The sequence below is a fragment of the Cetorhinus maximus genome, chromosome 1, assembly GCF_964194155.1.
Source record: "Cetorhinus maximus chromosome 1, sCetMax3.hap1.1, whole genome shotgun sequence".
Lineage (NCBI taxonomy): Eukaryota > Metazoa > Chordata > Chondrichthyes > Lamniformes > Cetorhinidae > Cetorhinus > Cetorhinus maximus.
The window spans coordinates 37,911,868-37,929,188 of NC_135879.1; the positions used below are offsets into that span (position 1 = coordinate 37,911,868).

The window sequence follows — 17,321 nt, forward strand, 5'->3', positions numbered from 1 at the left end:
TCAAACACCCACTGTGTCTATATGTCTAAGTAGATTCAGACTAACTGTTGTGTGTGTATCGGCGAGGAGAAAGTAGTTATTGCTTACAGTTCCAAGGATGAATAGATCTGAAGGTCGCTTTTGTAAAAATCCAGCAACCAACAAGGCTCAAAGTAAAAAGAAACAGGTGACCATCACACAATACATTTCAATTGAGCTTGGTGGGTTATCTCGGAAAATGGTACAAATAGCATCAGAATACAGTGGAAAATTGTGTTGACTGGCTCTGTCCTAACTTATCCACAGACTAAGTAAGAGAAGAGATGGCATATATCCAGTAACAGTATTGGCATACTAATGCCAAGTTTACAGCCTGGGTCAGACACAATGTACAGCTCTTGTCTTTTCATATTACCCAAGCAATAACCCTTCTTGACAACTTCAAAATAATACCATCTGGTGCACCAGTGTGACAGGTCACCATCTCATGCTATCCATCTTCACAACTTTGCTGAGTGAAATTACCAAATGACTGCCAATTAAATTAAATGACAGCAATTCTGTGTTTGTGGAGTCATGCTCACTGGGAATTTGATCTTAACTGTCTAAATTTATTTTACTAAGCACAGAAGGAAGCCATTCAGCCTGTCATTTCCATGCCAGATCTCAGTAAGAGCATATCAGCTGGTCCCACTCCCGCCGCCCTCCCACCCCAAACTGTAGTCTTGCAATTTTTTCTCTTCAAGCGTCAATCCAATTCTCTTTGAAAGCCATGATTGAATCTGCCTCCACCACACTCTCCGGCAGCGGTGCTTACCTCAGCTCCAGAATACTTATGTGTCCTGGCTATCAGGTAATCCAAACTGACGTCATCACTGATTGGCATGCAACGAAACTGCAATTTGAAGATCTCTGCCCGAGTGGCTGCGTCTGGCAGTGGTACATATATAATGCGATCAATCCTTCCTGGGCGCATCAAAGCCTGCAACAAATTAGAAAACCTTTCATACTCTTAACATTCATGCACAGTACTTCACACAACTCTCTTCTGCTAACACAATCTAATAAACAGTACCAGGCAGTTAAATATCCTTTGAATTGTGACACTTCATTACAAAGTAACTGGCTATCATACACATAACTGCCAATCACAGAGCAGCTCTTTAACTCTGAAGCCTGAAACAAACATCCAATTTGTATTAAGAACATAAGAAATAGGAGCAGGAATAGGCCATATGGTCTCTCGAGCCTGCTTCACCATTCAGTAAGATCATGACTGATCTTTGACTTCAATTCCACTTCCCCTCAGGATGCCCACATCCCTTGATTCCCTCAGAGTCTAAAAACATATCTATCTCAGCCTTGAATATACTCAATGACCTAGCACCACAGCTCTCTGGGATAGAGAAATCCAAGATTTACAACCCTCTGAATGAATACAATTTCCTCATCTCAGTCCTAAATAGCTAATTCCTTTACACTGAGACTGACGAAGCATGCGCAGTGCGAATAATGTCGATGGGAAAACACTTTTTTGTTGGGTCCACAATAGGTAAAGGGGGAGATGGCAGGGGGAGGGAGCAATGAGTCGGGTGGGTTGGGTGGGAGGCTTCGTAAACATGTTGTGTATGAGGACAGTCAAATCCTTCTGAATGCTTCCATTGCCAAGGAAGTTTTCATGGACAGGTGGGAACCTGGGCTGATTGCCCGCACCACGAAGGTGGGCAGCCAATTTAGCAGATTATGAACCCAATTAGGTCTGATTTTGTGAGCGTACCAGTGTTTTGGCGGCAGTGGAATGGTCCCCCGCTACATGAAGTGCCTGCCAGCTCAATTGGAGGGGCCGCCCTTTGGTACGCCCAAGTGCTAACAGAGACAGAGGCTCCATGCCCTACAGGGGAGGCCAGCTGCAGAAAAGGCTGCACCTGCAATCCAAACAATGCACCCAGAGGGCTTCCCCTTCGCTTTGAGGGGCCTAACAGCTTCACCTCTAATAATTTTAGCTTTAAATACATGCTTCCAAAGGCGCCTTCATGTTTCTGCAAAATATGTCAACAAAGAATGTTGTTCTCACAGTTCAGTGTGATCTGTTACTTAGAACACAGTTTCATCACATTGCAATGTTGACTTTTTCTATCTTTGCGAATTGCTGTGAATTTGTCTTATTCAGTTTCTTAAGGACAGTGAATAGAATTGAAGCAGGAAAACTAATATTTCTTTCTGTAAACTGGTTATATTTTCTATCCTTTTGTATTTATATAGAATCATGGAATATGTCATAGAATTGGAAGTTGTGGCATCTAGAGCAGAGAAAACAAGGCAATAATATTTCAGCTCTGTTACAGTAAAATGTAAACTGATGGCAAAATAGGCCTGACAGAGGCAAGTCCATTAAGGCTTCATTTCAATAAACAGAAAACTTTATTTTAGTACAATGAGTTCCCTCATCTGTTTTACAAACAAAATTATCAGTGGGGAAAACCCAGTTCATTCCACTATTGGGAACGCTTTCTATTGGAGAATAATAAAGTGGGCATTCTATCATTGCTTGTTGTGTCTTCTCCATGCATTTTCTAACCTATTTATACAGTTTCACAATTATCTAAGATTAATATCCAAGAATCTCTTTCATTGGCTCCAAGGAAGTGCCCACAGCAAGAACTGTGGCTCTAAAAACAGTGTGCGAGATCTGACAAACATAAATTAAGTATTTTGGATAATTGTTGACATTCATTGACAAGATTCAGATAGAATTTTACAGCATGGAAGATCATTTGGCCCATCACACCAGTGCTGATTCTCTTCACTCAATCCCATTTCCCTGTCCTTTCCCCACACCTATTAGTATTTTCGTTTTGAATGTTTCTCAACTTTCCTTACTAAAATGATTATGGATTCTGCTTCCACCATTGCCCATGCCCTAATAATCGTATTTATAAAAGTCTCTTCTGACTTCTTATTTTGTATTTTGATAATCTCATATTTATGCACCCCCAATTACATAAGCATAAACCAATGGAAAGAGCTTTTCCCAGCATAACTCATGAAGGTCTCATAATTTTGAACATTAACATCCGAACTCCTCTTAATATAGTGAAAAGAATCAGTCACTCTTGTTCCTCAAACAAAAGCTTAACTTTCCTGGTATTATCCTAGGAATTTTCTTCAGTTCTTTTCCCATGACCTTGACATCTTCTTAGAGCACTCAAAACTCTGGCCCAGCCAACAGTTTATGTAGTTTTAGCATTACCTCTATGCTTTTGTTTCAAACTCTTATACAGAAAATCTGGGCTCCAATCAGCTTTTTACAGATGTATCAACCTGTTTTACCATCCAATGCACATTTTGTCTCTTATTCCTCCTTCCAAGATGTGTCTTTTTGCATTTCTTTGTGTTGAAAATTATCCAATATCTGCCTTCCAAATCTATTAAGACCACCTAGCCTTGATTTTGAGAGCCTTAGGCCAGCAGTACCCTGAAAATTGCAGTGTTGAATTTATCACACCGTTCCTGTTCTCCTGATTCTCCAACAGGAATTTATCTTAGGGTCCTTGATATAGGTGGCACTGTTTCAGATGAAAACCTACTTGTAATCATCAAATTGGGGTCCTACGATATACACAGGATGCTAATGCAATGTTAAGATACCATTGGGAGGAGTCTGCAGGGCGTTGAGGGGCCTGCGGTAAAGGATTACTGCTGATTGCTCAGATAAAGGTGTGTTTCTGCTTTTTGGTTCATCTCAAACGAACATTTGAATTAGGAGCAGGAGCCTGTGCTGCCATTCAATAAAATCACGGCTGATCTGATTTTAACTTCAACTCCACATTCCTGCCTACCCCCAATAACCTTTCACCCCCTTTGCTTATCAAGAATTGATCTACTTCTGCCTTAAAGATATTCAAGATTCTGCCTCAATAAACTTTTGAGGGAGAGAATTCCAAAGTCTCACAACCCTCTGAGAGAAAAATTGTTTCCTCAACTCTGTCCTAAATGGGCAACTCCTTATTTTGAAACAGTGACGCCAAGTTCTAGATTCTTCCACAAGAGGAAACATCCTTTCTACATTCACCCTGTCTAGTCCCCTCAGGGTCGTATATGCTTCAACCAAGTCACCTCTTGCTCTTTTAAACTGCCGTGGATGCAAGCCTAGCCTGTCCTGCCTTTCCTGATAAGGCAACCCACCCATTCCAGATATTAATCTAGTAAACCTTCTTTGAACTGCTTCCAATGCATTTACATCTTTCCTTAAATAAGGAGACTAATACAGTGCAATGCCTTGCATAACTGAAGCCTAACCTCCCCACTCTTGTATTCAATTCCCCTTGCAATAAACAATAAGATTCAGTTAGCTTTGCTAATTACTTGCTGCACCTGCATACTAACCTTTTGCGATTCATACACTAGGACACCCAGATCCCTCTGCATCTCAGAGCTCTGCAATCTTTCACCGTTTAGATAATATGCCTCTTTTTATTCGTCCTGCCAAAATGGACAACCTCACATTTTCCTACATTATACTCCATTTGCCAGATCTTTGCCCACTCATTGAACCTAACTATATCCTTTTGTAGCCTTCTTATGTCCTCTTCAGAACTTACTTTCCTACGTATCTTGGTGTCATCAGCAAATTTAGCAACCATGCCATCGGTCCCTTCATCCAAATCATTTGTATAAATTGTGAAGAGTTGAGGCCCCAGCACTGATCCCTGTGAAACACCACTGTGACATCCTGCCATCCAGAAAATGAGCCATTTATGCCTACTCTCTGTTTCCTGTTAGCCAGCCAATCTTCTATCCATATATATCACCCCCTACACCATGAGCTTTTATTTTTCTCAATAACTCTTGATGAGACACCTTATCAAATGCCTTCTGAAAATCTAAGTACAGTAAATCCATCAGTTCCCCTTTATCCACAGCACCTGTTACTTCTTCAAAGAACCCGAATAAATTGGTTAAACATGATTTCCCTTTCACAAAGCCATGTTGACTCTGCCTGATTACCTTGAATTTATCTAAGTGCCCTGTTATAATGTCTTTATCAATAGCTCCATGTAAGAACTTCTGGATTTCCTGCCCTGCCCAAACAGCAAGCTGTCAGTGAGTGTTGCTTCAGTGCGCACGGTTTGCCTGTTGGTAAGGAAATTAAGTCTGGCCCTCAAAATGGCTCATGCCCCTTATCAGCAACTTTGTCATCAAGTATTCTTCACAGGTACCTATGCCTTCTATTGTTGTATCATCTTCAAATTTGATACAATGGCACCTAAGGGAAAATCCAATGTTTATATAATATTCATTCAGTTTGAAAAAAATCCCTTATTCTCTATTCTGTTTTCTGTCCATTAGTCAATGTCCTCCCCATGTTGCTCAGTGAGTATTTTTGCATGCTTTTATCCTCCATAAGAAAACTTCTCTTTTCATCTCCATTCAGCCTACTGTTTAATTATTATTTTCTTTGCATTAATAAAATCCTTTATCATTCCCTGTTATGCTTCCTGTTAGTATCTTTTCATGCCACTCTTTGCATTTATAATTTTTTTGTTCCTCTATTTTCTATGCTATGCTCTGAAGGCTGGCATGCCCTGTGAGATAAGACGTACCGGCCTCCAGTAAGTGGGTCCCACTGCAAACGCCCCTGAGGAAAAAATATCATTTTAAATTCGCATAAAGTATGTAACCAGTTGGAAAGCTGAACATCTTTCCAGTGGCAAAGACACTAGAATTTTTGTAAAGGCAAAATGCTGCGGATGCTGGAAATCTGAAAAGAAAACAAAAAATGCTGTAAAATCTCAGCAGGTCTGTGGAGAGCATCTGTGGAGAGAGAGACAGAGCCCGTATGACTCTTTTTCAGATCCGGAGTCATTTCAGATCTGAAGAAGAGTCACACAGACTCAAAAGATTATCGCTGTCTCTCTCTCCACGGCTGCTGTCAGACTAGAATTTTTGAGTTCTACGTACTTGCAAGCACCTAAGATGTGCTTGTAGTACCTCCCACTAACTCCATGGGCAGAATTTTGCCCTTGGCAGGGGGCTCGGCAGGGGCGATCGGGAAGTCGGCTGCCGCCCCCGATTGAGGCCCGCCAATTAAGGCCCGCCCAGCGTGAAACGCAAGTGGCAGCGCTAAGCACTGCCTCTTGTGGAGGGGTGGGGGGGGGGGGGGGGGGGGGGGGAGAGAGGGAGGAGGGTGAGTGGGCCAAGCACGAACTTTGCACGTGCACGCAAATGAGCACTTCATAATCATCTGAGGCACACAGTTAAGAAAGGATAATAAATAAAGAAAATAAAAATGTAATAAAGCATGTCCTCCTCATATGACTCTGTCGCATGAGCAGGGACATGTTATTAATTCAATTTTAAAACTTTAATTTATTTGTTTTTGACCGTGGATGAGGTTTCCATAAGAATGCAAAGGCCGCTTGGCCTTTTTCGTCTGCCAGCCAACCATTAGGTTGGAAGGGCAGCGAAAAATTTAACTTAATTGATTACTTAATGGTCTTAACAGGCGTTTTAATTGTCGGCGGGCGTGCTGCCGGCTCCGACGCATCCCCGCCAACTGAACTATCGCGTGACGGCGCGTTGACATCGGCACACTCGGCCGATGTCAACCCGTGTCATTTCACACTCGAGCGGGTCGGGCGTGCACCCGCCCACTGAGCGAAAATTTCTGCCCCATATATTCCAGTGGGGGCAGTGTTAGAGGGCACCAATGGGTGCAATCCCAGTGTAAATGCAGAGATTATAGCCTGTGTAATTTTGGGGCAAATATGTTTGACATTTGTCATTTGACTTCTAGAAATTCTTGAGAACTTCTTAAAATATTGTAATGCAGCTTTAGATTGTGATGTATATTAGAGTTTTGTATTGCAAATGTTTAGAATAACTAAATAGCAAAAGGCTCTAGCATAAACAGTACCAAAATAAAGCTGTTTTTGAACAAAATGCTTCTCTTTAACCATTCAATTTAACATTAACACAAGGGCTCTTGGTAATTTTGGTTTGCCTCTGCCTCTGTGGATATGCACATGATGCACAATGGCTTCTGTTGCAGTACATTTCACTCGTTACTTTTTATTTCCTTTCATCTTTCATTCTACATATTTCCTTTTATTTCCTCAGCAACTTTTTTCTAGCTCCATCTTGCTCCTTCCATTTTGCCTTTTGTACTTAAGACTCACTGGAATTATGTGTACCTTCTTGAAAGAATTCAAACATCTGATGCTGCATGTGCAGAATGTTGTGTTTGTACAAACGGGACAAATTACAATGGTGGGGCCAAAAATTAGAGTTATCTGCACAACAGAAACAACTCAGTGGAAGGGTAGAAAAATCAGGAGAAGAAAAGCAAATTTAATAAGTCTCTTCTTAAGCAATGCAGATGCGCATGTGAGGAAGGTTCCAATGATGGACAACATCAAGCATATGTGTCTGAGTAGGAGAATGAGCCAACATGCATGGAACAAAGATCAAGTGAAGAAATGGTATATAAATAAAAATAGAAAATTCTGGAAAAGCTCAGCAGGTCTGGCAGCATATGTGGAGAGGGAAATGCTAATGTTTCGAGTCTGTATGACTCAAAACCTTAGTTCTGTTTCTCTCTTGAGAGACGCTGCCCAGACCTGCTGGGGTTTTTCCAGCATTTTCTGTTTTTATTTCAGGTTTCCAGCAACCACAGTATTTTGTTTTTATTTTAGTGAAGAAATGGTACTATAGGAACAGTCAGCCGGCAACTCTATTGGTAATTTTCATGTTTAATGGGAATTTTTTTGTGTGTCTATGTTACAAATGCTATGTAAATGGCTATCGGTGTAATTGGTATAGAAATAAAAATGTTGACTGGAATCACCTAGAAAAAATAAATTCAGCCATGTGATTGCAGCCTTCAAATGACTGCTTGTCACTGGGCATCTCTGTATTCTTTGCTGATCTACATATTAGTACATCAGCACAATTTAATTGCAGAATTGAGTGAACAAGACAAGTGTGGCACTTCATTAATGGCTTGTGACATTCTATATCTAAGACTTTCATTCTTCACAAATGCCACAATGATGAGCAGTGGTAGCAAGCAGACTATTATTAAATATATTTGTGTTACTGCTGAAGACTAATACTGCTGAAAGAATTGTTTTAAAATATTTTATTCTTAAGCTTTAAAACAGGGCCACATTTAGATAATCTTGGATAACTGCTAGGTCCTCAAGGTTAGCACAATAATGCTATGTCTGGCACTTCATTAAGGCTAATTACATAAATCTTGGACAAGAAAACAACTGATTCAGAGAACAAAAAATCATATCCAATTCCTGAGACTTTTGCTGTGCAGCTTTCTGTTCCACCCTGTTATATAATGGTCTGCATATTTTATAAAAACAACTAGCACTTATACAGTGTTTTCAATGTACAACGACATCTAATGGTGCTTCGCAGAGGAGAAAAGGAAATCTTGCACTGTGACAACTCCAGTCTAATGTTCCAATGTTCCCCTCCATTTTACACCAATGAGTGGTAAAATCTCAACACTACACTGCTGTGCAGACCATAAAAGCCTGCAGTATGAGGCTTCATTGGTCTGTAAGCAGATACAGGAAAATCATTTTGCCTACTTCAAAGTAACTGAAGGGTTAAATACAAATCCTGGTTGTTTGCAAATTTTAATAAATCACGTGAAGTACTTCAATTCATTAAATGAGACAGGCATTCAATCTGATCTTGAAAAGTGCATGTTGCTGTAATAGGAGTAAAAGGATCCTCTGTTCCTCAGCAGCGCCTGTTCCAAATTTCTTGAAATGTTTTTTTTCAGGCTGCCGCCTTTGACAAACATGAACTGACATAGTTAAGATTAGACAATAATGTGATTTTAAATGTAGTGTTGGTTAGTATGACATGCCAAAAATTCTATCTAATATCATGGCTGTATTTGAAATGTCGCAACAAGATAAATGGCTGAAGAGAGAGAATATTCTACAAACACTGCCAATGGGAGCAACAAGCTATATAATGTGGGTGGGTGGTGGGGGTTGTGGTTGTCAAGGTTTTTTTTAATATATTGCATAAAACATTTTTCAACACATTTTTTATATTAGTTCTGCCTGAAGAATCTGAATTTTGGACCAGCTTCAATGAGTCACAGTTGGCTACCTGAATCTGGCCATGAAAGGAATTAAATGTACAGTTCAAAACCATATTTATACAAATCAGTGGGGCCGTGAACACATCAGTATGGTCATGCACACATCTGCACGGTCATGCACATTTCAGTCTGGCCATGTACAAATTTGCACTGCCATGAACATATCAAGTGCTCATTAGGAATATGCCACAACAATGAGAGTTTATCCTGCCAGAATGGGGATAAGCAGCAATGAGCATTTTATAGAATAAAGCCTTAAGTCAGACACATCTGGTATTTAATCAACATGGAGTCTCTGGAAATCTGCAGGCTGTTTCTGTCAGGACGGCAGGTTTGGAATATTTTCAGTAAGGATGAGCTCTGCCTAGACCAGCTCCTGAAGGGGAGTTACCATCCTTCTGTGCAAGTCTGTATTTTTTTACAATGTGAACAACTGCAGAACTCATTCAGTGCCCAGAAGCAAAGGCCCTTTTTTTCCTCCTCCTCCACGCAAAGTAGAGTTATCCATCACTTAACAGACTTACTTCCTGTTTTGAAGCAGTTGGGGAGGTATAACTTCCAACCCAAATACTTGGCTTGGCAAGCTACACTAGTGTTGACGGACGCTTTTATAACCACTTTATTCCACCTGAATTTTGGTGTAGTGCAGGAGAGGGGGAGGGGAGGAACGGTGCACAACTGAAACAGCTGTAGGAAAAGATTGGCTGGATCTGCCAGCTGTGACTAATACTAGTTTGTGAAGTCAACATCAGTGTATTCATTTAAAAAAAATCAGATTTGAAAATACTTTTTGAAAAATGTCCTTAATTCTCACAAAAACTTACTACACAGTATACTAACACAAAGTTTTGGCTTTGAAATAAGGCCCTGCAATTAACTGCACCTACCTTGATAGCCAAGCTGATGATATTGGTCAGCCTTTATATACACAAGGGAAGAGAGGTTTAAAAGAAAAGAAAGCAATTGAAATGCATGCAGATGTCAAAATATAAACAGAAAAAGAGTGAAAAGAATACTAGAAAAGTATCAAAAACACAGAAGGAAATAAAAGATTGAAACAGAAGTCAGGATTGTTCACACATTCATAAAGATGTGAACATATTTAATGTGTAACTGAAGCTTCTCACACATCAGAAAATGCACAAGGGTCTATGGTCTCTAAATGTTAATATGTACATAAGGTTCCTCACATAATAATGGCCATAATTTTTCCCTTGTTGGATGGACTCAGCGGGAGCGGTTGGGAAGCCAACTGCCGCCCACGATCAGCTCCACACCATGATTTCACACAGGCATGCCAATTAAGGCCCACCCTGCGTGGATCACAAGCGGCAGCGCTCAGTGCTACCTGTGTGGGCGGGGGGAGGAGGGAGAGCGGGCGTGGCGCACAATTTATGCATACGTGTGATAGAGTGCTTCAATCTCCCTGAGGCATGGAACTGCCTCGGGGAGATTGAAGAGCTTTTTAAAAAAATTAATAAAGACAGTAAAAATTTTAAAAAAACATGTCCCCTCATGTGACTCTGTCACATGCGCTGGGACATGTTTTTAATTCAAAAATAAACTTTTTATGTAATGTTTATTTGCTTTAAGAAACCTCATCCCTGCTTGTGGATGAGGTTTCCTAAAAAACGTAAAGGCCAACTGTAAGGATGGCCTTAATAGGCCTTTCAATTACCAGCAGGCGCACAGACAACTCCGGCACGCGCTCGCCAAACGAAATGTCGCGCAAGTGTGCGATGATGTCGGAACATACGCCTGACGTCATTGCGTGTCATTTTACGCTTGGGCATGTCGAGTGCACACGCACCCCGAGTGTAAAATTCTGCCCAATGTGTTAGGAACTAGTGACAGTTCTAAGTTATATTTGTATTTGTGGGTGTTAGGAACAGGATATAGTTTTAAGATTAATTTTTTTATTTGTGTGTTGAGAAAGGTGAAACCTGGGTTTGGATCCAGTTTAGAGTTTTTGTGAGATGGAGCTGGCATGTCTGGCGACCCTGTTTGTACACATGAATTTTTAATAAGATTTTATGACTCTTAAAGTGAAGAGATGGGTTACCAAGGGGTTAGTTAAAACAAAAAAAAACTAAGAAGAAACTGTGCTGTTGCCTAGCAAGAGGGGATCAGAGATAGACCTACAGAGATACAGGGACAGACAAGAAAAGCAGATTTTGGTTTCATTTGGTATGTGTATACCACAGAGTGAAGACAGAAAAAGTCTAAGACTCTCTCTAGCTGGAAATGATGCCAGACTGTTAAGGCACTCATATGTATAGCTCTAAAGTTAAAGTAATAGTGAATTTTGAGTGAGTTTTCTAGATATATCAAGGGAGATACCAATAGTGGAAGGACTTCTGGCGAATGTTCAGAAGTCTACGGGAAAAAGAAACCTCTTTGCAACTGAACCAGCTCTAGCCTTCTTATGGAAATAGTAGTGTCTCTTCACTGGAGTGTTGGGTCTGTAAGGGTATTGCTGAGATAAAAGGGATTGCATGAGTTTGAATAATTTTTTCTTGGTGTCTGTGTTGAAATCTTTCCAACCTTTTTGTTGTCTAGTGTAATATAGTTAATGTCTCTTGTTTAATAAATGTCTTATCTTTTTTGCTAAAAAGTTAACAATAGGCTCCGCTCCTGTGAATCTGTTTCAGTAAGTACCCTCCAGAGTTTAAAAAAATTATGAACTATCAAGCCAGGTTCCATCCTGGGATCTGACTTGTCCAGTAAAAACATCAGCTGGGATCATAACAAAGTGGGGGCTTGTCCGGGATTTTAAAAAAACATTGAATTTAAGTGTGATCTATGAATCCTTAAAGAAACGAGGGTGTGGAGTTACTGTATATAAGAACAGGACTTGCTGTGAAGTAATATGGGTTGGAATTTAAAAAATTACTTTGACTGTTGCTAAGACTTCTCTGGGAGCAGAAGAGGTAACAGTGGATTATTTGAAATCTTTGACTAAGGCTATACTGAGAGAGTTAGCAGATAAATTGATTGTAGAAATTAAAGTAGGATTTCATAAGAATGATGTGATTAAAGTAATTACCCAGCGTTTAAATTTAAGAGGGGGACCCCTGACATTAATGTATCACAGCTAGAGTTAGCTAAGATACAACTGCAAATGAAAAAACTTGAATTGGAGGGAAAGGAGAAAGAAAACTTAATGGAAACGAAAAAGCTTGCATTGGAAAAGGAAAAAGAAATGGAAATATGAAAACTTGAGCTTGAGTTTCAAAGAGAGAAAGAGATCAGATTACAAGGCTTGGCTAGAGAAAACCTTAGAAGAAAGGAAGAAAGAGGAGATAGTGGCACAGGGGATGATTCTGATTCTCCTGAGGAATTTTATTTAACTAAAAATCTTCGTTTAGTGCCTAAATTTACAGAGGATGAAGTTCAAAATATATTTTATCTCATTTAAAAAGATAGCTGTGAAGTTGAAGTGGCCAAACAATGCTTGGGCTTTAGTGTTACAGAGTGTCCTGTCAGGTACAGTTATGAATGTGTACACTAGTTTGTCAGAGGAACAATCTGCAGACTACCAAGTAGTTAAAAAAGCGATACTCAATGGTTATGAGCTTGTCCTTGAAGCTTATCAATTAAAGTTTAGGACCATAAGAAAGAAACCTAATCAGACATTTGTAGAATTTGCAAGGGAAAAAGAAATGTTATTGGATCAGTGGTTTTGATCACCAAAATTAGAGAAAACTTTTGAGAACATAAGTAAAATTATGATTATGGAAGAATTCCAAAATAACATTCCAGTAACCATTAAAACTTATTTAGATGAGCGTCAAGTATCAAAGACCTGAGAAGCTGCAGTTTTGGCTGAGACCTATGATATATCACACAGACAGTTACATGTGGGGAAATGGTCATACAGGAATCAACAAGGAAACTGGAGGAATAGAAAATGTGGTGATGTAAAAGGTACTAGTTTTAGAGAACAAACAGAAGGACACCAAAATAATAAAGGAGACAGGCTAGAACCCAAAACTGATGTGAAGAAAATAATATGCTTCCATTGTAATAAAGCTGGACATAACAGAAGTAATTGCTGGAAATTAAATGGGAGACCTATTGCAGTAGTAGGAACACATAATGAATCCTCAGAAAAGGTTGTATCAGGAAAAGAAATGGGTAGCAGTGGTACAGGTGAAATGTGCCCCTTCAGAACCTACTAGGAAGGAGGATATGGCTCAGGATGGTCAAGAAAATCTTTCTTTGATTACTGTTAAAAAGAGTCAAGTTACTGAAGGTTCTGTATGTGTTATCTCAAAGGGAGATGTGTTTCCCTACTCCTCTAATAAAATAAGTAAATAAGCTATGGAAAGATTTAAATATTTTGTTTATAGAGGAGAGGTATTCCCTTATTCTTCTAATTAAGGAGTCAAATCAATAAAGATATTGAGAGACACCGAAACAAGTCCATCACTGATGTTGGTTGATGATACAATTTGTCTTCCAGAGGGGCTAATGAAGGCAAAAGTATTAATTGGAGGTTTATATGGAAGTTATTAAATCATCCCATTGTATAGAGTTGTAAAGAGTGACTTATTAAGTGGAGAAGATGCAGTTGGATGGAGTAGTGCATCAAATCCCTGTAGAAAGAATTGACTTTATCTTGGGGAATGATTTGGTTGGTTCAAAAATATTAGCCTCAACGAGGGTGTTGGAACAACCAGTGGAAGTGAGAGAAACTGAGATACTACAGAAGGAACATCTTGGATTATTTCCTAACTGTGTCGTAACTAGGTCTCAGGCCATAAATTTAGATGGAAAGAAGAAGCTATACAAAAGGGAGATGGCGTAGAAATTAAGTTATCCAACACTATTTTTGAAAACTTAAGCAAATAGGAAGAATGTAAAGAGATTGAGGCTGACATGTTTAGCCATCTTCTCTGGTAGTAATGCAACAGGCTGACCTTGAGTTGAGAGAGCTGTATCAAACAGTCTACTCAGAGACTGAATCAGAACAAATACCTGAGTGTTCTTATTCAAAAGACAAAATGCTAACAAGGAAATGGAGATCACCTCAAATGCCAGCTGATGAGGAACGGGCAGTAGTTCATCAGGTGGGAGTTCCATCTGGGTATCTTTGAACTTTTGTGAGTGGCTCACGAAATTCCAATGGTATGTCTTTTAGGTATTAAGAAAACACAAGCCAAAATACTGAAATATTTTTATTGGCCAGGATTACATAAAGATGCGGTTAACATCTGGCAGACATGTCATACACATCAGGTAGTGGGGAAACCCCAATCGTTGATTAAACCTGTACCCTTAATTCCGATACCAACTTTTGAACAACTGTTTAGCAGCGTCTTAGTAAATGGTGCGGGACCGCTACCTAAAACCAGAGTGGAAATCAGTATCTTTCAATAATTATGGACGTTTCAACAAGATTTCCTGAGGCAGTGCCTTTGGGGAAGATTACAGCGAAAATGGCAGTGGAAAAGTTGGTTCAATTCTTTACAAGATATGGATTACCCAAAGAGATACAATCAGATCAAGGCTCAAATTTTATGTCACAAATATTTGAAGAAATAATGAATAGCTTGGGAATAAAACAATTTAAATCTTCAGCTTATCATCCAAAATCGCAAGAAACGTTAGAAAGAAGTCAGCAAACTTTAAAGACCATGATTAAAGCCTATTGTCAGGAATGTCCAAATGATTGGGATAAAGGGATTCTATTTTTACTGTTTGCTATTAGGAATACTCACAATGAGTCCACAGGATTCAGTACTTTTGAACTGATATATGAGTACTAGGGAAACTAATGGGGCTAAAGGCCGATATGTTCCCTGGACCTGATGGGCTGCATCCTAGGATATTAAAGGAAGTAGCTACAGAGATAGTGGATGCACTGGTAGTGATCTTCCAAGAGTCCTTAGATTCTGGAAAAGTCCAAGAGGATTGGAAAACTGCCAATGTAACACCCGTATTCAAAAAGAGAGGGAGACAAAAAACAAAAAAACACGCCAGTTAGCTTAACATCTGTCATTGGGAAAATGTTGGAGTCTATTATAAAGGATGTAATAACAGAGCATTTAGAAATGCATAATCTAATCAAGCAGAGTCAGCAAGGCTTCATGAAGGGGAAATTATGCCTGACAAATTTACTAGAATTCTTTGAGGAGGTAACAAGCGGGATAGATAAAGCGGAATCAGTAGATGTAATGTATTTGGATTTCCAAAAGGTGTTCGATAAGGTACCACACATAAGGCTACTTAATAAGATAAGAGCCCATGATGATGGGGGTAGTATATTAGCATGGATAGAGGACTGGCTAGCTAAAAGACGGCAGAGAGTTGGGGCACCGGGGGCATTTTCAGGATGGCAACCTGTAACTAGTGGAGTGCCATAGGGATCAGTGCTGGAGCCTCAATTATTTACAATATATATTAATGACTTGGATGAGGGAAATGAATGTACTGTCACCAAGGTTGCAGATGACACTAAAATAGGTGGGAAAGCAAGTGTTGAGGATGACACAAAGAGTCTACAGAGGGATATAGACAGTTTAAGTGAGTGGACAAAAATGTGGCAGATGGAATATAATGTGGGAAAGTGTGAGGTTATGCGCTTTGGCAAGAAGAATAGAGGAGCTGAATATTATTTAAATAGAGAAGGACTGAAGAAAGCTGCAGCACAGAGGGATTTGGGGGTCCTCGCGTATGAATCCCAAAAAGCTAACATACAAGTTCAGCAGGTAATAGGGAAGGCAAATGGAATGTTGGCCTTTATTTCAAAGGGAATGGAGTACAAAAATAGGGGAGTCTTGCTAAAACTGTACAAGGCACTAGTTAGATCACACCTAGAATACTGTGGACAATTTTGGTCCCCTTATCTATGGAAAGATATACTAGCATTGGAGTCAGTCCAGAGAAGCTTCACTAGGTTGATCCCAGGTATGGAGGGATATTCTTATGAGGAGAAGTTGAGTAGGTTGAGCCTGTACTCATAGGAGTTTAAAAGAATGAGAGGCGACCTTATTGAAACATATAAGATTCTTAGGGGGCTTGACAGGGTAGATGCTGAGAGGTTGTTTCCCCTTGTGAGAGAGTCAAGGACCAGAGGGCATAATCTCAGAGTAAGGGGGTGCCCATTTAAAACAGAGATGAGGAGGAATTTCTTCTCTCAGAGGGTAGTCAATCAGTGGAACTCTTTACCGCAGAGGGCTATAGAGGCTGGGTCGTTAAGTATATTCAAGGCTGAGATAGACAGATTTTTAATCGGTAAGAGAATCAAAGGTTATGGGGAAAAGGCAGGAAAGTGGAGTTGAGGATTATCAGATCAGCCATGATCCCATTGAATGGAGGAGCAAACCTGATGGGCCGAATGGCCTACTTCTGCTCCTACGTTTTATGGACCACTTAAATTAATGAAAGAAAAATTTATAAACCAAAGTTTAGAAACGATGCTTTTGACCTGTGTGTCAAATTTCTGGGAAAGATTAACCAAAGCGTGTCAGTTGGCCAAAGAGCATTTAAAAATCACTCATCAAACAATGAAAGCTTGGGCAGACAAGAATGCCAAGGCTCAAAATTTTGCTGCTGAAGACAGGTGTTAGTGTTGTTATCTGTCTCTGGTGAACCATTAAAAGCAAGGTTCACTGGGCCTTACCAAATCAAAAAGAAATGGAATGATATAAATTATATAGTGAGTACTCCAGACTGGAGGAAAAATCAGCAAATGTGTCACGTTAATATGTTAAAGCGATATTATCATAGGGAAGGTAATCAGGAGAGGAGTGTGTTTACAGTGGCAAAAGAAGTAGGGAGTGAACTTAAAACATCAGAGCGATTCAAGAATGAATCAGAAATTAAAAATTCTAAAGTCGACCCTCCAGCAATTAGATTGGATAATATGGAGGGTGCTTAAAAATCTGGATGCAATATTATGCCATCTTCCAGGAAATTGTCGAGGTGACTTATGAAGGCTATGACAAACTCATAAATCAATTTGTGTGAATAGTCCAGGGAAAGCGTCTTTGGCCATACATGATGTTATTGTGACAGATGTTTCACCAATAAAGCAACATCCTTACAGACTCAATCCAGAGTAATTAGCCCAAGTGAGGGAAGAGATCAAGCTCATGATGGAGAATGACATTATTGAACCGAGTCACAGCAGTTGGAGCTTACCTATTGTAATGGTACATAAAACCAGAAGGGTGTCACAATGATTGTGTATAGACCATCGCAA

At 39.7% G+C, this 17,321-nt stretch overlaps 1 protein-coding gene across 1 annotated transcript in view; it reads right to left on the reverse strand.

Moving 5' to 3' along the window:
- afg2a (AAA ATPase AFG2A) overlaps positions 1-17,321 on the reverse strand; it is a 499,869-nt gene that overhangs the window by 92,155 nt on the left and 390,393 nt on the right. The window contains exon 15 of the mRNA XM_078539862.1: positions 797-961. Within this exon, the coding sequence (XP_078395988.1) occupies positions 797-961 (165 nt within the window). The remainder of the gene's footprint in view (positions 1-796; positions 962-17,321) is intronic.